Below are 24,898 nucleotides of genomic sequence, written 5' to 3'. Positions count from 1 at the left end.
GGGTCTTGCCTGGCGTCCCTTTGGAGGGGAGGCTAGCAGCCATTCAAGGAAAGGTGCAACGGCTGTTGTCAACGAAGATGGCCACAGTGCGGGCCATGATGTCCTGCATCTATCTCGTCCATCTCTGCAGGTTGCAGATGCAACTCCTTCAGGAATTCCTGGATGCCCGCTGGACCCAGGTGTCCGGGAGCTTCACGGACAAGATCCCCCTCAAAGAAGAGTTCCGACAGGCGATATAGAGTGGTGGGGCGTCTGCTCCAACATCGCCCAAGGCACAGGTTTTCAACCCCCCCCCCCATACCAGGAGACAGTCATCACATACGCCTCCCTGGAATGTTGGGGAGCGCACACCAGACGTCTGCACGCCAGAGGCCCGTGGCTGCCGGAGGAGAAGGATCCCCCACTACACCAGGTCCCCAGGAAGATCTTCGCTTTGGTCCCACCGACTAGTCAAGGCATTTCTCAAAGGACTTTTCTGACCTTTCCCGCCGGTGAAAGCTCCTGCTGCGGCGTGGGAACTCAACGTGGTTCTGACGAGGCTCATGGGGGCTCCCTTTGAGCCTATGCATCAGGCCCCACTCGGCCATCACATCTAACAGGCATGAAGGTGAGATCCAGGCCCTATCCTGCAAGCAACCATACTCGACTTTCCACAAATCGAGGATAGGACTCCATACACACCCCTCTTTCATGCTGAAGGTTCTGTCGGAATTCCACTTCAACAAGCGTTTGGTGTTACCGTTTTTTTTTCCCAAATCCTTTGTCGCCGGCAGAGAGGGCCTTGCACTCACTGGACGTTGCTTGTGCCCTGAAGTTCTACGTGACACGCACAAAGAGTTTTCGGAAGTTTTGTCCAAGGCTTCCATTTCAGGGTGACTCTCCAGCTGCATCACGCACTGTCATCGGTTGGCGAACCGACCGCTGCCTGGCCGTCCGAGAGCCCACTCCATCAGAGTGATCGCTGCAACGACGGCATTCCTGTCTGGTGTGCCCCTGCTGGACATCTGCAGGGCTGCTACGTGGAAGTCCACGCACACCTTCACAAAGTTCTACAGCATCGACAGGGATTACAGAGAGGAGTCCAGAGTCGGGTAAGCAGTGCTACGCAACCTGTTTGCTTGAGGTGAGTCTGTTCCAGAGGTAAGGGTTATTGCTTCTGTTGAGCCTTGCCAGCTCCAATGGTTGTGTAATATTGTACTGCTATGTATTCGTTATTCATGAGCATGTGAATCCATGCTAGACCCCATGCTGGAGAAGGTTTAAGTTACTTACCTATAACTATTGTTCTCCAGCATGGGTCTGGCATGGATTAATGTGTGAACCCTCCCTCTGACCCCTCTGTGGCTCTTCTTGGTCATACTGCCACTTTACGTGCTTATCAAATCTGAAGATGGCAGCCAAGGGCGGGGCTTAGGGAGAGGGCAGTCATTGGCTGAGGGCAGTATGACCCAGAAGATGGTGTTTGGTTTAGAGGAGAAATACAGTTGTTAGGTGAAAGTGAAACTGTTTTTTCTTTTACTGACTGGCAATATTCATGAGCATGTGACTCCATGCCAGACCCATGCTGGAGATAAATAGTTACAGGTAAGTAACTTAAATAATCATTTGGCCATCTTGTCTTTTGGTAATCAATAGGGCTCCTGGCTAAGCCCTGATCTATCCAGGCGCACCAAGTAGTCAAAAATGAGAACACCACACTTAAATGTTCGACGAGTTACACAAAGGATGCCATTCTTTTTTGTGGTTTTGCAAATACATTTTAGTTTTCAACCACTCTCTGAAACAGATTGCGTTATCCCAGAATGTCACATGGGACTTGTTTGTCTTTGACTGTCCAGTTGGAAATGTATGGACTTAAATGTCAGTCCATTATGTAAAATCATTGTACATCCATTACTGTTTGTTCTGTTGAAATTTTGTGTTATTACGGATGTATGTATTGAATTACTTGGTTGAAAATTTACAATTTATTTGCAAATCCACAAAAAAGAATGGTATCGAACATTTAAGTGTGATGTTCTCGTTGGGTCACCCTGATGAGTTGTTTTTTGACAACTTGTCTTTTGGCCTTCTTCCTGCCCTCTTTTTTTCGGTAATTCTATATATGGTAAGCTCAAAGCAAAGCAAAAGTACGTGTTTGGCCAGGTGTGGGGGCTGGGAGTGGCTGGTCCCAGTCCACATCCTTGTCATTATGTCTGCTGCTAGGCAGATGTGGTGGCCATAGGGTATCCATGATTGGGCAGCCCCTGCTTCTTTTAATGGTACAGATCCTTACCATTGGTGGTTTCGGGGACAACGGCAGCTTGAATTTAGGATAAAAGGAGGCTCATGCAGCCATTTTTCAGATCATCATTTGAGCCAAGACTCCTTCGAATAGGAGAATCTGGCTGAAAACCTTTGGATCGTCATTGCAGCCAACAAGCATTGCCTTCAGCAACTGTGCCAGCGAAGCCCTTCTTTGTCTGGACCCCTGAAGGCCTTTATTGGTGCTTCTACCCTAGATCAGTTGCAACAACCAGTCTCCACCCCTGCTCGAGGATCCTGCCTTTGGAAACCTTTGGAAGCATCCCGGGAATCACACTGTGGACTGACCAGCTCCAGCCCGGGCTACCATGATGTAGCAGTCGCCGACCGGAGTTCAGACTTTGGACCCTGCATACCCTTGACTAGTGAAACCAGCATTTTTGTCTCTGCCGCAATGCTAGTCTTCCACCACCTGATTGCAATGTACATTGTTGTTTCCCACCTGCATCGTGACATTTGGGTAATCCTAAGGTCATCAGCAGCTTTGTGTCATTTCTTGATTGTGTCTGCGACGTACAGCTGTCTATTGCCAGGGACCATCTCGCCATTACGCATAACCACTGACGTGGGAAGTGACCTCTGTATCAGCAACCCCCTATCCCTCCTCCAACTGAACTAAGACGACACCTAAGTGGGCATAGTAGATTCTGACAGAAAAGGTGTACATGGGGTGAGTTTGCATACCAGTTTTTACACCCCCGCCCCAGCATTTAACAGGCTCCAAGTCCTTGCCTTACTTCTCCCTCCCTTGCCGGGTCGTGATTGGTGGATTAGCCTGGGGATGACGTTTTAAGTAGAGGGCCTTATTTTTAATAAGTCTGTTCATTATGTTTTTTTACTCTTTGAATTGCTTACCTGTTCTCTAACTGGTTTAACTTTTTTTTCCGACTTGCTTTAGTATATTAGTGTTCTATCAGACTGAGCATACTGTGTGAAAAGTAAAATGTTTGTGCTCCGAGGACACATTCTATGACAAGACAGGAGGCTCGCATTATGCTTTACTTTCTTTTATTGCTGCCATATCAGCCCTTCAAAACATGAACTTTTAAAACTGAACATTTATGATTTTTTCCGTACTTTTGAGAAAAATCAAAATCAGAGCGGTTTAAAGTTCCAACTAAAATCATAGTCTAAATCCTAGGCACTACACACCCCATGGTCCTCTGTGGTCTGGTAGTCCTGACCTCTCCTCCTCAACCTATCAGTGACTGGACTAAGGTATAAGAACCTATCACACCAGGTCCATTGCTCTTTCTTTGCCATCACTGTCATTACTCTGAACATGAACTGTCCTTTGTCAACAAACAATCCTTTGATCGAAGCTGAGAACTTCTCGGTCCAACAGAACAACTTGCAACTCTATCTTCTCGTTACCCTCCCTGGAATGCATTCAGGCTGTCTTCTGGTCGTCTACTGCGAGAAAAGGAGACCAATTTATGAGGGTGGGAATGTTTCAAAGCTTAACATGAAATACATCACGTGTAAAGTCAAGATTTTGCCATTCTTGGTGGTATATAATGCTCGCCTCCTTGTCTTTAATAGAATGAAGACTTCCTGAGCTGTAAGCGTGGGCAATCTTTATTCTATGACAAGACAGGAGGCACACATTATGATTGTTCAAAGCTTGCTACCACCCTATTTGTTATAGCTGATACAGGCTTGAAATAGAATGTCTTAAAGGTCGACTCCGAGGACCACTCTGCTGACTTCATTATGTCTTGAAGTGACACCCCAACAGTGAAGGCTCTAGAAGCCATCGCGCCGCTAGCTGAATGCACGCAAAAAACAGACAAGTCTATCCCTGCCCACTGCATTACTTCTCTCGCCCATCTAGCAATCGTCGCTGCCACCACAGCATGATGGGGCTTCCTACGCACTATAAGCAATCGGGTCACCCCTCGCTGTCTAAACTGCGTTGATACCTCTTCATAATCCTTAATGCATTGGGCTATGCACAATTTCTTACTCTCTGTAAAATAAGGGTATGAGCTAACTCACAAATCTTTTTTCGTTCTTTTAGCAATGGTGAAAGCCACTCCCTCTGGGTAGAAGATCTTTCCATTTCTAGCGCCTTGACGTCAGACACTCTGCAACATGCCGTAAGGCATAATAACATTGCCAATTTGCCTGATTAATGTGAACGAGAAAGAGCCTCATTATCTGGCCACCTCAGGAAAAGGCAAAAGACATCTCTCACATCCCACAACACTGCGTACTTGGGTTCCGGTGGTCTTTTAAGCTTCATCCCTCTAAGAAGCTGCAGGACCGTAGGGTGTTTTCCTACCGAACATACCTCCACTTTGTCGTGTCCTGCCGAAATTGCAGATCTGTATACACCCACAATTCTAAAGGCGCAGCCTTCCTGGAATCTGAATGCTAGGAAATTAAGTACCGGTACTACAGGTGCTGAACTGGGATCCAAACTATATTCTGAACACCATTGAGCCCAACCGTTCCATGTAACGCTATAGCTCCTAATGGTGGAAGGCGACCAGGAATCTCTGATACGGCCCGCAGCGAATTGCAAAATTCCTGGCAACTCCCATCTTCTCCTGAAACCCTGCAGGCTATCAACTGAAGCGTGCCTGCTGTGACCTGTGGGTGTGTCTGACAGGATGGTCTGAGAAGAAGGTCCGGCTGATGTGGGACTGTCCTCGGAAAATCTGAAGAAAGTTCCATCGCTACTGGGAACCAGGCCTGGGAACCCATTAGCCCCTTCTGTGCGGACCTTTGCCAGCGCTCTCGTGATCATAATGAATGGCGGGAAGGCATAATTGAGCGCTCTGCTCCACTGTTGCAGGAAGGCATCTGTGCCTGCTGCCCCCAGGTCTATCCTCCAACTGAAGTACTTCTGTGTCTGGGCGTTCAGTGAAACAAATAGATCGAAGTCTAGGGGACCCCATAGCTCTTGTAATCTTCTGAACACCCCGTGGATGTAGTTCACAATCGCTGGAGTCTACAAGATGGCATGAGTTCCAATCTGCGACATCGTTCAGAGTCCCTGGAAGATTCTGCCGTCACTGCAATTCTGTTCCAGAGGCAATAATGCAAGAAATCTTTCGCCAGCTCTGCTAACATCTTGGACTTCGTCTCGCGTAGCTTGTTTATATATTGTACTGCTGAGATATTGTCCATCTTCAGCAGTACGCAGCATTTTATCCTGTATTTCGTGAAAGCGTGCACTGTGAAAGAACCTGCTAGCAGTTTGAGACAGTTTATGTGCAGACGCAATTCCTCTTCTGACCACTTCCGTCCTGTCTGAATGTGCTCGCACCTGGCTCCCCAACCTGATCTGCTTGCATCTGACTCTATGACCAGGTCTGGAACGTCTCCGAATATTGCTCTGCCGTTCCAGGCTTCCATATTCTTCAGCCACCAGTGCAGCTCTGTGAGGGCTTTGTGGTCTAGGGTCACTAGCTGGTGGTAACTTGCGCCTCCCTGCCAGAGACGTCTTTATGGGAGGGCAAAAGGGGCACTTCCCCAGGGCCCCCACCTTGGAGGGGGCACCCACAAAGCTGCTTGATCTAAAGAAGTCAATTCTCATTGTTCAACAAACTTAAATAACACACACCAGTATATTTTATAGTGTGCTGCTGAGGCTCTAAACGTTTTGCCCATCTGTTGTTGTTAAGTACATTATTCTCTTATCAATTCAACTTGTAATGCTTTCTGTGCTCACTATGGAATGCATGGTTTGTTCATTCACTACGGCACAAGGTGTACAGCATTCTCAACTTTCCATGGGAATTCTGTTGATCATGTACAACAGCTAAAGTTGAAATGCATATTAATACATTTCAGTGAAGCAATGGTTCAGAAGATTGCTCAGTGTGTTAAGCACTCTTTGCAGAGATCTGTGTTCATATGCAAGATTACAAATTCCAGCTGCATGGATATGTACTTTGTTTTGTACTTGTTTTGTAGCACACCACCTGCTATTATCAGCAATATACCTGCATCAGATAGCATTTACTATATAAAGTAACATAACATCAGCACAGAGAAGGTCTAGAAATTGGTTTGTAAAACCTAAGAAGCCACCTCCAATGCTGAGCATAAAGTTTTAGTCCGAGAGGTGATTAGTAATCCAGATTCAAGACTGTGGAACCAAAGCGTTCATGCTTGTATCATGACTTTGCCAGCAGACAACCCAGTGATCCTGGACTAATCATTCATCTTATAGCACTAACATTACTGTGCTGTCTTCTGTGAAAAGGCTTGCCATTTCACATGCTGATGGCATTGTTTAGCCCATTACCTGGTATTTTTGTTTATGTAGGACATTTGAGTGGAAGGGGTTCTAGACAGAAGAGAACGGCCCAGGTATTGCCGGCCTCTGGCAAGTATATTTAAGGTCTCCTTAATTGACAAAATGAATGGTTTGCTTTTTTGTACAATTGAAAGATTTGTATGCACATTTTATAAATGACAATTTCGCAAGCCTTTATTTTATGTTTTTTAAAGCTTTAAAATACAAAAGAGAAACCAAGATGGAATATTTTAAGGTGGCATCAATCAATATGGTGCTACTTATATACTTCCCTTGATGATGGAGACAATGAAGCTAGAATCATTCCCATTTAGCATAATCATCTTTGATAACATTTTTTTTTTAATTGTCATGTTGGGTTATGTAATTTGTGTACTTTCCAAGTCCGTTCTATAAAACGGGATTATTTTAGTTCATGCTAAGAACAGGAAAAGAAAGTGGTGAAGTGCAAAAATTGCACAGTGGGCACATATCCCAACTTCACTTCTTTACCAATGTGTGATCCTCGGCATCAGAGTGATTTTGTTCTTGGAGTATGATCGTCAGGAAAACCTCACTGGCTATAGTGTTGCTTCCTCTATAGTAATAGTGGGCATTGATATGTTGTGCACCACAGCCACTTGTTTCTTTGCTCTCTAATGGCAACACTACTTGAAAACCATGTCCCTCTTCTAATCTGTTATTCTGGATATGGATACCTTCTTGGCAGCTTCTAATTTTCATCCACTATCTATGCTATGGTATGTTTAGCTTTCTCCTTGCTTCCTATTGGGTCGCCTGTATCCATGCTTGAGCACTTTTGTATTCCATGAGGCTGCTAATCTGAATCCTCTGTCTATTCTGGTTCATGCAAACCTTTTTAAATGATCTGTGTCTCACATTTATAATTTGGCCAGTATACCTTCCTCTTTGCTGCTATTGTTGAACATTGTTCTGCAGCTGTGCTAGAACATAAGAACTTGTTCATGGACTGAGAATGTTGACCTTGAAATGTAACTGGTTTATCATTTTAATTAAAACAAGAATGGTAAGGGGACTGAAAAGGAGTACCCATGCTTATTTTGTTCACTGTGAGGCAGCATATCAAGCTAAGGGCTTTGATCGCGATTAGGGGGGCGCCCCTAGATATTCTGGATTACTTAATTCCTTTGGTTCGGTGGAGGGGGCCCCAAAGGTGTCTGTGCCCCGGGACCCCAAAAGTACTTAAGATGGCCCTGCTCCCTGCAGGTGTTTAATCTTGGGTCGTTGGAGCACTCAATAGTGGAGCGGTCCGGTAAATATAGCTTGAATGGAGGCTGCTAGAAGTCCCACTACTCTGGCGAGATTCCGAAGCGAAATAACTTTCTTCGCCATCACTGCTCTGAGCTCCTTCTTTATTGCTCTCACTTTGTGTCCCGAGAGCTCGAGGGTCGCTTTCCCCGTATCTATCGTGAAACCTAGGAATTCTATCCTCTGAACTGGTAACAGTTGAGACTTGTCTAAATTCTCTAGGAAACCGTGCAAGGAAGTTGAAACGAGCAACCCTTGTGGCGTCCGGTCCCAGCAAAAACTGGTCCAGGAAATATTTTTCTTATCGAGCTTTGGGCTTTCTCCAATGCAGAGTACGTGCCAACAAACTGGGACATCTCATTTGCGAGTGCTCCGCCAAATAACAGGCCTTTTGGCACCTTACCCTGCCTCCTGGGAGGCCAGATCGCTCAATTTACTGTCTATTTTCAACAGGACGAATAGAGAGTGCAGTTGGCATTACCCAGGAGACACACGGCTCGTTGAGCCCAGTTGCCCAGTGCGAGGGCATCCACCGGTGTTCCTGTGTCCTTTGCTTTTTCCGCCAGGTCCATGATTTTTGCCAATGGCCCTGCTATATCAAGAAGCTTGTCTTGGCATCCCCTCCAGGCGCGGTCACCACCTTTTCTGATGTCCCGCGCAGCCTTCGTCACAAAGGTGACCATTTTGGAGTCGAGGTCGGGTTTCTGCGTCAGTTTTCCTGGCAACTCTGGCCTCGGGCATTCCGATCTCATGCAAGACCGTACCCCTCTATGTAAAGGCTTCCTAATATGTTGTGCCATGTACGCCACCACTCTGAGCAACGGCGCCCACTCCAAAGACTTTGGGTGCCTAATGGCCTCAGGATCAAATATTTCTGTGGTGTTGTCCACGTCTTGGGGGTCGACGCTTTCCTCCTTACAAGAACACAGGGCTGAAACAAAGTATCTTTGTGGGTTATGTGTTTCCTGCGATTGTTTTCCAGATGTGTGATCTCTGGACAAGAATGAAAACCATGTTCATGGACACAGGACAGTGCTGATGGTGTTCCCTTAAATTGGTCCGTCATTGTGACTTTGTCTGCTTAAATTGAGCTTTGCATTCTGTTGATGCCAAGGGGTCAGCTCCTCACCTTCCTTCTGGCTATGGTGGTCCCTGAATGGTTGCACATGGTTCTGAAGGTCTGGGGTGTCTGCCCATGTCTGTCCACTGCCTTAATCCAGGGAGCTGTTAGGCAAATGTTCTCTTTTTAGCAACTTTTCCTCCATAGTATATGGACCCCCAAACGTTTTGCTTCTGTTTTTTCACATTGACCTGACTTTTTACAGTGAAGCTTCACTCCACTGCACTTTTGCTCATTGTTATGGGGGAATTGACTAGTCCTTCAGGCTGTCAGTACTGGTAAATTATGTTTCCCTTTGTCTTAACTTTTTATTTTTTTTGTATCTTTGTATCATTGAACAATGCATCTTACAATGCAGACTATGCTGAAGGGTATTTTCTAGTTACCTCAGGAGTGCCTAACGGCAAACTGGTGGCAGCGGATACTTTTTGTTACTTTTTACTGTACTTTTTGTTAGCCTTACAGCGTTTGGCTACTAACAGTAGCTAGTGTCCAAGAATGGCTGTGCCACAAGGTTTTTTGTTTGTTCTTTGGCTATCTTGTCCTTTGGCCTTCTTCCTGCCCTGGCAGGAAAATCCTTGTTATGGTCCTGCATGTTGGGTAGAGTTTCCTTCTTAAGTGTAATTCTTCCCACTTTGTGAGTCTGCCAGCATTTTTGCTGGACTATTGGATTTTCTGACTATTTCTCCTGAGTGAGTGTCAACCTTTTTTCACACTCAGCCTGTCTTTTACTCTATACTTGGGAACCCTTTATCTCTCTTTTGGGTACTTTTGTAATGGAGTTATGCTTTCCTCCATGTTTTTTGGCATCTACATTTTATTATTGCAGCACGCAGCACTTTCTGTGCAGAGTTGCTGAAGCACCTTGAGCTTTCCTTTTTATTTTAACTGGGTTAACTACCGTTACCAGGGCAGGGGGAACCCCTTTATCCCTCCTGTATTTTAATTAGTGAGATTAACACACCCACCGTATGTGGAGTGCTGAGGGGAAACATGGCCTCCCATTTCTCACTGTTCCTGTAACTTTTAGTTACTGTCACAAGTTCATCTGACAGACTGCTGGCAGTGTACCTTTTTGCACGACTTTTTGTGGACTTCTCCCGTAGACTGTCTTCATAGCTCCATTAGGGACACAAAGGTCACCATGTGCCTAAATGGTGGCTGTATTTATTTATTTATTTGTTTGTTTGTTTGTTTGTTTGTTTATTTGTTACACGCCCAGACCCTAGGGTGTCACGGCGAGGTTATAAGATAGCTTAGAAATTAGTCACATTCAAACATTACATTGGTTGCATTACATGATATAGGTTACAACATATTCACAACAATATACAGTGGCCTAAGTATTCACAACAGTATTCGATGGAGGGGTCCTATCTTAGGGTGCTAATATTGGTTGAATAACCAGGTTTTTAGCTGTTTCTTAAAGAGCGTGAAGGAGGATGCTTTTTTGATGATGGTGGGTAGGGTGTTCCAGTGTTTGGGGGCTAAAGTGGTGAAGCTGCTGCCCCCTGCTCGAGTGGTTTTGAATCGGGGGGGTCCAGGAGGAGTTTGTCGTCGGATCTCAGTAATCTTATGTTAGTTTTAAGATGCAGGGTGTTATTGAGGTAGATAGGTCCTTTTTTTGTAATGCATTTGTGGGTGATGCATAGTGTTTTGAAAATGATGGGGGCTTTGATGGGGAGCCAGTGGGCATCTTTCCTGGTCTTGGATATATGGTCTGATTTTTTTTTTTGCCTAGCGCTGCCCTCAGGACTTTGTTTTGCAAAAGTTGCATTTTGGCTAGGTTGGTGTTGGAGGTGCCCAGTAGTAATACATTACAGTAGTCCAATTTCGATAGGACCAGTGCTCTGGCCAGGGTGAGGCAGTTTGCTGGGGTCAGAAATTGTCGGCTGAGTGCGATTAATTTGGAAGTGTATGCCGTGGAAGAGGAAAGTGCATTGATCTGTTTGGTCATGGTCAGGCTAGCGTCGAGGTACACGCCCAGTGTTTTTACATGTTTTGAAACTGGGATATTGGTGCCGTCGATGTTGATGGTTGAGTATTCTGGCTGAAGGGTTGCTAATTTGGCTGGAGCTCCTACGATGAGGACTTCCGTCTTCTCATCGTTAAGACATAGGCTGTTTAATGCCATCCCGTTTTGTATGATGACGTACATTTTATTGATTGCTAAAGTGTCCTGGTCATAGTTGCCTGTAAGAGGTATAAGGATCTGGGTGTCATCCGAAAATTAGTGTAAATGACACCCATATCGTCAAGTGCTGAGAACAGGAGCTTGGTGTATGCGTTATACAGCGTGGGAGAAAGGCAAGAGCCTTGGGGCACTCCTATGGGGACTAGGATGGGGTTGGCTGCTTCTTTGCCTATGGACACTCTGGAGGTGCGGTCAGTTAAGAATGATTTCACCCAAGCAGTGGCTGCCCCAGAGAAATTGAATTCACGGGCAAGTGAGTTGCAGAGTTTGTCGTGGTCCACCAAGTCGAACGCTGCTGAGAGGTCCAACAACAGGAGAATGCAAAGTTTCCCTGAATCTCTAATGGCATCCATCTGGATTTTGAGGTCCAAGAGAGCTGTTTCAGTGCTGTGGTTGGGCCTGAAGCCTGATTGTCTGGTGCCGAGGAGCTGGTTAGATTCTAAATGGGTTTGAATTTGGTTGTAGGCTAGTTTGTCGATGATTTTGAGTAGGAATGGGACCGTGGTTATGGGGCGATAGTTAGTTGGAATGGTGGGGTCTAGATTTGATTGTTTTAGAAGTGGTGTAACCCAGGCTTCTTTAATGCAAGTCGGAACTGTATTGGAGTTGAATGAGGCATTGACAAATTTGGTAATGAGGGGGGTCAGGGTGGGTGCACAGGCTTTAACTAGTTTGGCTGGGACAGTATCTCCTTTGCAGTTGGATGCTTTTAGTTTGGAGATAGTATTGAGTACGAGATTGTGGGTGACTGGTGTGAATTGGAAGGGGGGGTTGGAGTTGTCACTGGAAAGGGTACAGGGGTTAGGGAAGGGGGGGGGTTTTGTAGCTAGGAATAATTTTTTGGAGTTGATTTTGTTTTGTAACGTAGTGATTTTGGAGGCAAGAGCATCTTGAATGGTGGTACACCATTCTTTGCTTGTGTTGGTGGATGTGACGGTCGGGAGTGGATTTTCAAGTTCTCTAAGGATAAAGAAGAGTTCTTTGGAGTCGGATGCTGCATTGCTAATGCGAGCATTGTAGGCGTTAGCTTTATGAGAGATGATAGCTGATTTGTAGAGGGTATTTGCGTATTTGAATGCTTTGGCTGAGTCCGGGGAGGGATGTTTATTATGGGCATGCTCAAGAGAGCGTTTTTTCCTTCTAAGGGCGATTAATTCCTCGTTGAACCAGAAGTTAGATTTTTTGTTGAGGCGCCTTAGTTTGGAGGTTACAGGTGCTATGGTGTTAATCGCTGTGGAGAGGCATTTGTGGTAGTACTCAGCGAGAGTAGTTGGGTCATTGCTGAGGATTGAGTGGGTATCTAGCAATTTGTTCAAGGTGGGGTCGAAGTTCTCAGCTGTGAGCTTTTTGGAGTTTCTGCTTTCGATGATGTCCATAGATATGTTCTTGGGTGTGCAAGGGTTGTCACTAGTGATAGTAAATTCTATGCAGAAGTGGTCTGACCAATTCAGTGCGGTAATCGGGCCTAAGGTGATGTTGGTGTTGAGGGTGAGGATCCAATCAAGGGTTCTGCCCTTGGTATGGGTGGGGACATTGACGTGTTGGCAGAAGTTCATGTAATTTTGTCCCAGGATGAGGGCGGTTGCTTTGGTGTCTTGGTTATCATTAAAACCTAGATTCAAGTCACCAATGATGATACATTTCGTTTTGGGTTTGAGGAGGGGCGCCAGTATTAGTGGGATGTCTGTTTCTGGGTGGCTGTTTGTGCTAGAGGCTCTAAAGATGACCACTATGGTAATTGTGGTGTTTTCATTCAATGAGAGTTTGGCGAGTAGTAGTTCGTACCCTGAGATTATTTCAATGGAACTTGATCTAAGTTTGATAGTGTTTTTTGCTATGATGGCCACACCGCCTCCTGGAGTGGTGGTTCTATCAGATCTGAGAAGGGTGTAGTCTGGTGGAATAGCCAATGCTAGCAGAGGGCCTGATGCTTGGTGTAGCCAGGTTTCTGTGATTACTAACATGTCAAGGTCAAGTTCGATGATGAGGTCATGAATATCAATGGCGTGGGCTCCAAGGGAGCGGGCATTGATGAGAGCATTTTTGAGACTAATGGGAGGGTTGGGCTCCTTAGTGGGAGTATTTATGGTTGGTGGGCCACTTAGTGGAGTAGTTTTAGTTGCTCTAGGCTGGGTGTGTTTGTCGTTTGTTGTGTGGGCAGTGGGTTTGGGTGATCTGGGAGGCCGGGTCATGGTAGTAGGGTTGCGGTGTGGTAGCCTTGTGCGAGCTCTTAAACGGGGTGTTCTCTCGTATCCTAGGATAGGGTGTGTTTTACCATTGCTTGAGGGGTTGAGGTATGCATGTGGATCATCAGTGGTGGTCGAGGTGGGATGGTGTTCCTTACTGGTTGCGTAGGAGTCTTTGAGCCTGGAAAAGAGAATGGAGGAGGATGGGAAGGGAGGTGTGGTAGGGAGGAAGGGGGAGGGACAGGGGATGGGATGGTGTCTTGGGCAGGCTAGTTTGGTGAGGCCATTACTGAGGGCGAGGAAGTGAGTGCCATTGCACAGGGTGTCCGCTCGGACAAGGCAGAAGGGGAACATAATGCACAATATCCGACTTTACACCACCCCCTATACCCCTAGCTATGTTAAGTGAGGCTCGGCTCGCTTTAATGCACCAATTGGGCTAGATACAGTAGTTAACAGTGAAATACTGTTAGGCTAATAGCAAGAATCCTAGGAGGGCCTGTGAGCGGTCAGGAGCGACCATAAGGCACAACACAATATCACAGTGGTCTCTGAGCGACCATAAGGCACAACACAAAATCACAGTGGTTTCTGAGCGACCATAAGGCACAGCACAAAATCACAGTGGTCTCTGAGCGACCATAAGGCACAGCACAAAATCACAGTGGTCTCTGAGCGACCATAAGGCACAGCACAATATCACAGTGGTCTGTGAGCGACCATAAGGCACAGCACAATATCACAGTGGTCTGTGAGCGACCATACAATTGGCAAACTACCAGGAGGGTCTCGAATGGGTCAAAAGGTGTTTTCGTAGAGGACCATGTTTATGCAGTAGGTGGTGAAAAACACACTGTTCAGGGCTGCTGAAGCTGTAACAGTACTATGAAGGTCTGCCTATTGTGGACGCTAAATTTCAAATAAGCACGGAGAGCTGGATAGGCTATTTCAATTGGGCATACTGGACAGAGAATAGTATATGCACAGTGGCTAAGATTCAAGTAGCAAAGGCCCAGTGGGTAGCAGAAACTAAGTTACACAAAATTAAGGAGGGCATGGTTCAGTATAGTCTCCATAGGCTGCAATGACTACGATACTCATGGGCACAGTGGGCAGAAATCAGCCTAGGCGCAGTGGGCTGCAGTGACTAAGGTGCAAGTAGCCAGGCACGCAGGGCTATAATGATTGCATTTCAAATGGCATAGGCACAGTGCAGGCAACAAGGTAAAAGCAGGTGACCATATCGCTGGCAGTGATGGATAGCATATTATAGCTACCTATTGAGCTGTGATGGGCAAGCCTGAGCACCCATGTAATGGTTAGTTTCAACACATATGGGGAATACCTTATTGAAAAAGTGCAGTCATTATGGTAGGTCGAGCCTCGTGCTTTGGGACTGTGAAAGCTGCACGATAGTGGGCAGAGTTATATGAGCACAGCTCGCAGCAGCGCAGGAAGTGATGCAGAATGGCTCTATGTCATTAGGTGGAGCGTAGATACTGGATCACGATTTCAAAGTTTTTCGTTTCCCTGCTGGAGGTGCAAATTGAGGCCCCAAGGCTTACCGTGATAGGGGCCCACCGTAGAGGAGGACGAGGCTCCCTCCGAACTGACTTTAGTGAACAGGGGTGAGGGGAAGGGCACTTCCTCGCCTTCCAGTCGCCAAACAGGCGCAAACAGGGCCTTTATACGGCCTTAATGCAGGCCGCCGGCGCATCCGCCTGCCGGTGGATTCTGGATTCAAAATATGGGGCAGATCGAGGCTCAGCCTCGCTGTGGTGCCGCGTCGCGCCCGGCATGGGCGGGTCAGGCGGAAGATAGGGACACGGTCAGGCAGGCCGTGTGATGCCGGTCTGCGCTACAGCCTGGTGTCTGTGTCTGCGGGATGGGAGGGGGGCTCCTGCCCGTTACCCTCGAAGGTCGTCTTGCAGTGGGGGACCTGGGCGCAAACAGGGCCTTTATATGGCCTTAATGCAGGCCGCCGGCACATCCGCCTGCCGGCGGATTCTGGATTCAAAATATGGGGCAGATCGAGGCTCAGCCTCGCTGTGGTGCCGCGTCGCGCCCGGCATGGGCGGGTCAGGCGGAAGATAGGGACACGGTCAGGCAGGCCGTGTGATGCCGGTCTGCGCTACAGCCTGGTGTCCGTGGCTGCGGGATGGGAGGGGGGCTCCTGCCCGCTACCCTCGAAGGTCGTCTTGCAGTGGGGGACCTGGGCGCAAACAGGGCCTTTATACGGCCTTAATGCAGGCCGCCGGCGCATCCGCCTGCCGGCGGATTCTGGATTCAAAATATGGGGCAGATCGAGGCTCAGCCTCGCTGTGGTGCCGCGTCGCGCCCGGCATGGGCGGGTCAGGCGGAAGATAGGGACACGGTCAGTCAGGCCGTGTGATGCCGGTCTGCGCTACAGCCTGGTGTCCGTGGCTGCGGGATGGGAGGGGGGCTCCTGCCCGCTACCCTCGAAGGTCGTCTTGCACTTGTTGTACTTTGTTTTTTATATGATGACTTGTTCTTACTTCAGCCTTCTTCTACCTTCCATGGTTGGGGAGGGAGGGAGGTCTTGATGGGTCTTTTCTTTGGCCGGCTTCTCTTGGAAAGCCCACCAAGGCTTTCTGAGTGCCTAAAAGGACAGGAAATGGGGGAGGTAACCAAAACGTCCTGGTCTTTGTCCTGCAGTGTGCCTGCTTGGAAGCAGTTTGAACTGGGAGGCTAGCTGTCCCCTTGGATAGCTGCCCCCCAGATTTGCATGAAATGCTTGAATGGTGATTGGTGGGCTCAGCCAGTTTTGTTGCATAAAGTATAGGGTTGGACTTTTGAAGCTTGGTTAAGAAAACGTTAACTACATTTTCAGGAGTTCATTTAAGTTTGCTTATTAGTATTAGTAGTTTTGTGTTGCTTTACAATTGTGATTTAAAGTGTGCTACCTTTTATTCTCCTATGATTTTACTGTGTGGATAGTACTTGTATGACTTATTTTCTAAAGCATTATAACTACTAGTATGTCAGTGTTTCATTGAACCAATTGTATGCTCCAAGTACTGTGTGCCTCTTTACAGCCCTTATCCGTCCTAGACTAAGCTTGGCTGCTCAGCCATTGTTACCAAACCTTTGGGTAGGACATGCTAAACCTAATGGGTTTACAACCCTCTCACCTAAGATGGGCTTTTCCAGGTTCTATCACAGAAAGTAACTTGGGTAAACCTCCCTAACAATACACTTGCCCGGCAAAGACTTGCTTTTCGCGGAATAGTACATACCACGTGAGTGAGGTCCCAGGAAGTGGGCTAGGATTGTTTGGTCCCAATCCACATACTGGCGCTTGAGTCTGGTGTCCATGCTTGCCTAAAACCCACAGTGGTCCCTGATTGGACCACTTTTGATGTGCATGAGTGGGGCAGATCTTGTCATTGGAGGACTGAGTCTGATCGCTCACCTGACTTTGGGATAAGAAGATATGATATGATATGATAGGTTATTTATAATGCGCTAAATACCCAGAGGTTTCTAAGTGCAGACCCGGGGATCAAACCTGTGTTGCTCCCTGTCGTCTTGCTTCCAAGGCGAGCACTTTGCCCCCTAAGCTATCCTCCCGAGACAGGTGTACTGCAGCCATTCCAGCAGATCTGAAGAGAAGCTAAGTATCCTGTCGTAGCTGTGAAGGTATTCGGTGTGTGGGATTGTATGATTTTTCACCAACTACAGTGACTGTATGTATGTTTTATAGTGTTTAGTATTGTTTGATAATATTGCTTGCCATTAGCCCTTTTTCATAGTGTGTTTTCTATGCCTAAAATAAATGTAGTGTTTCATTACTAACTATAATCTTTGGTGTTGCATTGTGTGGACCCCTGACCCCACTCGCCTCTCCTGAGTTTAAGCCTTGGCCTCTCTCCGTGCTTCCTTGATTGGTGTGGCTAAACTCCCAGAGGTTGCTCCTTATTCCTCTACCGGGTCCAGTATTCACCGCCCCAGTGTCAGTTCTCAAGATTAAGCTGGGGAGTTCTCCCTGCATGGCTACTGAACTCTCTTTTTTCCCTGCTATGTGTTACCTTTCAAACAAAGGTCTGGAAATGAATGGGTAAGTTATTCTCTCTCTCCTCCTCTGAGAGGAGCAGAATAGGAGGTGGCCAAAGAATGGCAAGCATAGAATATTCACTGCCTCTGAGTTTGAAAGGGATTGAACGGGTGCAGAGGCTGCTCAGCCTTGTTATGGAACTTCCATACCAATTCCTGTCACGTGTCCCCCAGGATGCTTCATCCCACCCAAATATTGACTAGTGTTTCCTGCACTTTTACTGCTGAAGCTTTCCTCTACATGATCCCACATCAGGAAAATGTGCACAATTTAAAAACTCTGCTCATTGCAGGTTTTGTGGAGTTCTGTTGGTTTTTACATTATTTGTTTTTTCCTGCAGCTGCTATGGAAAGGCAGAGGAGTGCATTGGGCTGTGCCGTGCTATGCTGAACACGCTGAACTGGCTCCTGCGCTGTGCCGCCTATTACACTGAGAAGTGCAAGGACAGCCTGGAGCAGGAAGCTGGGGAGAACCAGTTGAGGTTGTGCCTGGACCGTATGCAGTCCATCCTGAACAGCACAAAGAATCGAGCACTGATTCACATTGCCAAGCTGGAGGAGAGCAGTGAGTATACATGCATTGCCTTGCTTCATGACCCCACACTGCAGAACATCACTTGGAAATTCCTTAAGGGCGGAATATCTAAGGCACATAGCAATAAAGTTTACATGCATCTCCCCATATCGTTGGTCTCTGCTCTTCACATTGTCATGGTGTGTCTTTCAATATGTGTGAGTGTGTAAATCTATTGCTGTGTGTCTGCCTCCATATTCTAAATGTTCATAGGCTCAGTCTTCATCATTCCTTCCACTACAGTTTTATATGTTTCTGAAATCCTGTATCACAGGCTTTTGTGATTTAGGGTCCTATAGGGTGAGTTTAGGGCCTCTGGGCTCCAGAGGAAGCCACCCACTCTGTCATGCAAACCCTGGATTTGGTCAATGGGTAGCTACGCTTGTCACTTTTCTGGAACCTCATCCCATGCCCCATGCAGTCACCTTTCCAAGTGAAGTTAATTTCCCCCATCTCACCTGAGCAGTGAGCGACGGGCTTAGAAATACTACTCCCCAAGGGAAATAAGGACGCACAGGAAAAACAGAAAATCGGCCCCAGAACAGCATTGCCATGATTACCCCATTCTCAAAGTGCGCAAGGAACATCAGGCCATAATGGTTGATCCGGTAGTGGAGAAGAACTTGGTAGCGAGCACACCTCAGTGTGCATGCTTCCATATGGCCCAAGGAGCAGAGCGCAACAGAGAGACTAAGCAAACGTGCTCTTATTGCATATGCAAACGGGAAACAAACAAGCATATATGCTGTGTTTTCAGTACAAACGCTGGAGTGCTTGCTGTGAGGAGTTGGCAATGAAACTCGGACCCAAGTTAGCCATGTTTTTTGGTTAAAGACTTGTATTGAAAATAAAAGGGTTGGGAAAAGGACTCTGACCCTGCTCCAAGAGGAATGTCCCGAACTAAACCAAAACTAAGGATCTGTCTGTGTCAGGATGTTAAAATCAAAACTTTCCTTGTGTCCAAGCGTTCTATTCTGATCCTCACACTATAAACTAAATTATAAGCTGAAAAGGGAAATGTATTTAACCTTTGGTGCTTTTTGGAAAAAAGAGTTTGTAAAGGAAGAATAAATAGTTCCAACACAATGTTCTCCAATGAGAGTCTTTGTTCCAGAGGGAGATTCCCTTTGCCTGGATTCCTCTTTAATACAAATAGTTCATATAACAGTTCCTTGTGTCTTTCTTGGCCCACAATAGCACTGCCATACACAAAGCTGTTTAGCTTTGTACATCTATTTCTTTCAGAATTCCTGGCTTCCTTTTCTACCAGGATTTTGGCAACTTCTTGTCTGGTCAACAGTCCTGATATTCCTCCTTAGGTCTGCTTGTAGCCACACACTTGCATTTGCCTGGTATACTCTCCTGCCAGGGCTTCTTGTATTTGCCTCCATTTTATGTGTGCTTTTGTGCGCTTTTCTGTTATTTCTTCCTTTCTGCTTGGCCTCTGCCATACGTTTGAGTGTGCGACCTCTCATCTGCTCTTTCGTCCATTTCCTTCTTCCCTCTTCCTGCCCCCATCCATCTCCCCTGGCCGTGATTGGATGGCCTTGACGAGGAAACAAGTACCTTGCTTGGGACTAGGATGCTCTTTCCATCCAGTGACCTAGTGTACGTGAGGTAAGGGACCCCCTTTCTTGCTCCTCCTGCCTCCCCCCCACATCACAGGCTTCCTGCCCCTTCTTCCATGTGTTCTGCTTTCATGCACTTCTCTGTTATTTCTTCCTTTCTGCTTGGCCTCTGCCGTACCTGCGTGAGTGTGCGACCTCTCCCCTGCCCCGTCCTCCATTTCCTTCTTCCCGCCCCCACCCATCTCCCCTGGCTGTGATTGGATGGCCTTGACGAGGAAACGAACACCTTGCTTGGGACTAGGATGCTCTTTCCATCCAGCGTCCTGGTGTTTGTGAGCCCGCCCCCTCTCCCGTGATTGGGTCAATGGATGGTCTTAACTGGCCTTCCCAGGGCAGCCCTCTGCCCGTTCAGCCCCTTTGGCTAAGGGCCCCGAAGCAAAGGGCTTCTCTAACAGAGACGGCTCCAGCTAGTGTCTGAAGGTGTCAGCAGGGGAATCTAGTGACCAGCCGTCAACCAGCAGCTACAACCAAGGTAGGTGTGGCTGTGGTGGGATTAGAGCAATCACTCTACCCTGGAATCCCTGCCACGTTGCAAACTATTCTAGCACTGTAATTATTGGCCTGCGTCACAGCTTAGGGAGCTGTTCAGATTGACTTGAATCACTTCTGGTCTTGCTACAATAGTTCTCTTCTAGAAAGTGCCCACTGAGATAATACTGTGATTTGCTTGCCTGTCCCGCGCTCACTTAGAACTTGTTAGTTTGATTCACATCTTGAAAATGCCCTCTTGGTAGCTTGATTCACATCTAGAAAGTGCCAGCTGAGATAGTACTGTAATTTATTCTGCCTGTCCCGCACACTTATAAATTGTTCTTATTAGCTCGATTCACATCTAGAAAAACACTCACCTCCCATGACTATGCTTACACTCTACTCTACACCAACACACAATTAGAGTGCAGCTATACCCCTCAATCAATTTCGGCCTAGCTGCTCACACACAAACATTACTCCATGAACACCTCATCAAAACGCAGCTACATCCCATGACCAACCGGCCTAGCTGCACACATAAGCATCCTACACAGGCCTAACGCAGCCAGAACCCAGTCTTGGTGTCCACCCTCCAGACTGCTCACATTCAACTGATATCATTACCACCACATCTAGTGCTAGGATGCAGCTACCATCAGGCTATTGCATCGGCTGCACACAACAGGTGGAACCAAGCACCCTATGACACCTTACTCTCTCAACTGACCTGGACTACGGTCCCCGAGGGCATTCAACCTACCAGCGCTTTGAGGTCATACCAATGATATTTGGCATTTATATAATGCTCTATATAACATACCATTACATACTCTCCTGTCAGGGCTTCTTATTTTCACACTCTGAATTGCCTGGTATATTCTCCTGCCAGGGCTTCTTGTATTCACAAGATGTTTCTATCCACTTCCACAGTTGTGCATCTACTTGGTTGGGTAATATATCTGTTAGGGGAGCTTTCCTAAAGTCCCACGTAGAGATAAGACTTTAGTAAGCTATCCCAGTGGTTCGTAGATCTCCAACTCTTAGTTTCAGTCTGTACTATTCAGAGACCTTGGTAGACTAGTAGAGCAGTCTGGCTTATCTTAAGAGGAAGATGTGAGCTGTAGATAAGTACACTGAACTTAGCTAGTAATGCACATCAAAGAAACGCACATACATTTATATTAAACGATAGATTAATTATATTTACACAAATATCACCCTTAAATACTTAGCACAATAAACCAACACACATAGGTATACTTTACAATACTTTCAAAAGGTCACTTCTTAGTTGGAAGTTGCTGAACTTGCACAATTGTTAGAGGAGCTTGACAGGTCTATTGGTAATAATGTGCACCCACAAAGTAATACAGTAATTGTATTTAGTCAGTATACACATATAAGATGGTGATTTGTGGGAAGTAGTGTTATCCTATCAAAAAATCAGGTTCTAGAGGTCGTTTCCCTGCACAGCAAGTCTTTTAAAGTCCAAAACGCAACCCTAGCTAAAAGGCAGTTTGCACAGGCTTACAAAGTCTTGAAAAGCAGCAGAAGTCAAATGTTTTCTCTAGGAAAGAAGATGCAACAACCTTGGAGTTCCTATTCACGGACTCACTAAAGGGACACAAGCAGCGGCTTGAGTCAGTGGTAAAAGGGGGTTGCCCTGGACACCTACATGCACTCCAATGCTCTGGGATGACTTTCTGAAATAAGGTAAGCAATACTTTTTTCCCCACGGTACCTTAGGTTTGAAGAAAACATTTATGGTGGATGCTCAGCGATGTTGAAGCTCTGGACCCAACCTCCTGATTCCTTGGTCTGATGATGAAAGGCAGGACAATGGACTGGATCTCTCAGCAGCAATCTCGAGGGAGGAACAGTGACACAGCTTTCATCAACTTCTTTAGTCACTCTGCGGTTTTGGTGGCTTTTCTGCAGCAGCAACAAAGGACGTGATTCTCCCGGTCAATCTTCTTCAGTTCCTGTAGTCCTGCACTCTGATGAGGGGGTCTGGACGAGTTGGATTGGGTCTCTGGAGTGTCCTTGAGGGCTCAGCAAAGACTTGGACAAATGTGGCCTTTCCATGACGATGCACTCAATATGGGCAGCAGGTCTCCAAGTATTGGGGTTCCACAGCTCTGGAAACTCACAAGACCTCGCGTGATGGCTCAAATCAAATTTCGTGTTGGGACTGGTTGTTCCCACCAGTCTAAGGGAAGGAGTTGTCCTCTTCGGAGTTCCTCTTTCGCACAGAAAACGGTATCTGGACAGCAGTAGTCTCTTCACGGTGTTGCAAAGGGTCTGCAGGCGCCTCTGTTCGTCTTTTTCTTTGGTTACTTCAACTTCCAGTGGTTGACTTGCTTTTCACTCCAGAGCCTCACATTTATACAATTCCAGCACAAACTCCTCTGCAATCTTGCTCAGCAGTTTACAGAAAGGGGTGTTTGACTGTTCAATCAGGACAGCCAGAACCTCCCGCCCCTGTGGGAGCTGGTCCCATTCAGGCACTCTGGCAGACAAAGGACACAGGGGTGGAAAATGACCCCCCCTCCCACCATCCCACTTCCTGCCCGCCCAGACACTCTGGCGCCTAGGCAGGGACACCCAAGGGTTCCTGCAAAAGGCAAAACATACACTTGGGCCTCCCCCTCCCTGAATGGTAGAAGGGTTGACAAAGAACAACCATGCTAGTAATGGTGAGAAAAGAAGGGAGGCTCTAAATTGGTACTTGGGTGCCCCTATTGTGCACTACCAAGGCTATGGACATAGCCAGCTGCAGAGAAATTACACAATAGTTGGTAAAACGCATTCACTGCCACCAGCCATAACTAGAGGATGGCCAATGTGACTAAAAAGTCACAGGAGCAGAGAGAAGGGATTTACTAGTTATCCCTTTGGCACTCCACATAAGGTGGTGTGTGGCAATCTGACTATCACGTTTTAGGAGAGAAACTAAGTATCTCTTGTTTGTAGATTTATAAAGTGCTCCAAGCCCATAGGCATCGGAGCACTATAACGAAACAAAACTTGCAACATAAAGCAACACAAATACATAAAGCAATACTAATTTACTTAACATCAATATTCTTAACAAGTAATTAGTAGTACACAGCTAGTCCACTATAAATTTTAAATCAGACACACCCTTAGACAGGTATTTGTATTTGCTAAGAAAAATGGGTAGATTAGCCCCATATTCTACCAGGACACAAACCCAATTTTCCTGGGTACAACACTCATCAATATCCAGTCTACATACAATATTCAAATCTGAGCATCTGACCACTCCCAGTTGGCGAAGTCAGCCCAAACCTTTGTTCCTGAAAGCCTCTCTCGGTTCATATCCAGATGATTTCTCTACATTAGTGATGATAAAATTCCTATCATTAATGACAGTCTTGTAGGGTCTTATCCCTGACTACTGGCATTGATGCTTCCCTCACTCGGAACATCTTGGAAAGGGATGAACTGGGGCAGCCTTTCACAAGTTGGACCCTTGATGGGGCCTGGTTTGGTTTTTCTTATGTTCACCCATTGTAAGGGATCAGGAAGGATCGTCTGAACTTTTCGCCTGCTTCACAAGTTATTTCACACGGCCTAACCTTTGGGGGAGGGCCAACACCGGGGACCGCAGCATCCGATTCTGACTGGATATTTTGTGCGCCCTTTTCCATTTGCCCCGGTATAGAAACTCTCTATCCTTAAGAACTGTAGTTACTCTAGGCTTAATGAAAGGAGCACCCTAATGGTGCCCAGCAACACTGCCCATAAGGAGCTGTGTGCTGCAATACTAAAATACAGATGCCTTTAGTTATGGAGTAAAATAGACTTAGGACAGGTAAAACGCAAAGACTAGAGTTCCAAAAGACTGAGCCCATAAGAATGAATGAGTGGAAAAAGGTCCAGAAGTCAAGCAAAAAGTGATGAGGGTCTCACTAGGAGTGGGGATGAAGCATAGAAATGATAAATCTCCCTAAAAATGCTCTTGATGTATTATTCGCTTTGGGTTCCCCATATATTTGTACTTCATGCATTCATATACTGGTAAGACTCTTGACTGCAATTCACTTCCCCTTTTTACAATTGGTCTCTTCACTTTCTCTCTTTCTGTTGCACTGTTTACTATTGTTCGCATTTGTCGCAGTCGCTGATACGCCCCGGTGTCCCTGTTATCCTCAGGTTGACTCATTAGCTCTTGTTGGTGTTCTTGGGCTCGTTTGGGGTTGACCGGTGAAGGTAGCACCGCCTGCTTTCCTCTTGTGACTGCTTTCTCTACGTTCTCCTGTCCCTCACAGCATTTCTTCAACATGCCCGCTCCGCTTCAGGTTCCTGTAAGTATGGTGCTGCTTTCTGTGGTCTGTGAACGTCCAGAAGTCTTTCACTGGTTCTCAGCATTTCTGCAGCACGTCTTTCTTGCAGTATCTCCCTTCTTCCTGGATGGTTGGCCTCCCGGCTCCACCATGCCTGCTTGATTGTCCCCGTTCCTCGAGTCTCGCAGAGAGGTGAAACTTTATCTCGCCAACAGCAGCCTCTAGCGCTTTGCTTCTGTTCTTTACATTTCCCGGGCAGATGTGTTTGACTGAAAACAACTAGAGCACTCGCTGGGCTTGTGGTTACTTTGACTCTGTACTGCTCTTTCCCTCTTCCTCTTCCTATTCCTCGTCTCAGTATTCAGGCGATTGTGAAAAGAAGTCCTTGTTCATTATTGGTTTAGAAAGCTTATATGATCACTTTCAATAGTTCTAAATGGTAGATCTGTTCTGGATGATGGATAAAGGGACCTGGAGAAAGCGGTCTTGTAATTT

General features: G+C 46.6%; 1 protein-coding gene across 5 annotated transcripts in view; it reads left to right on the top strand.

Moving 5' to 3' along the window:
• MED24 (mediator complex subunit 24) overlaps window positions 1-24,898 on the top strand; it is a 598,903-nt gene that overhangs the window by 128,863 nt on the left and 445,142 nt on the right. For all 5 annotated transcript variants that reach the window (XM_069634774.1, XM_069634779.1, XM_069634777.1 and 2 more), the window contains exon 7: window positions 17,759-17,982. In XM_069634774.1, coding sequence (XP_069490875.1) covers window positions 17,759-17,982 — 224 coding nt within the window. The remainder of the gene's footprint in view (window positions 1-17,758; window positions 17,983-24,898) is intronic.

Source organism: Ambystoma mexicanum, chromosome 13, assembly GCF_040938575.1.
Source record: "Ambystoma mexicanum isolate Mex_15411 chromosome 13, UKY_AmexF1_1, whole genome shotgun sequence".
Lineage (NCBI taxonomy): Eukaryota > Metazoa > Chordata > Amphibia > Caudata > Ambystomatidae > Ambystoma > Ambystoma mexicanum.
Note: the sequence above shows the minus strand (reverse complement) of the source record. Positions and strands in the feature narration are given on the sequence as shown.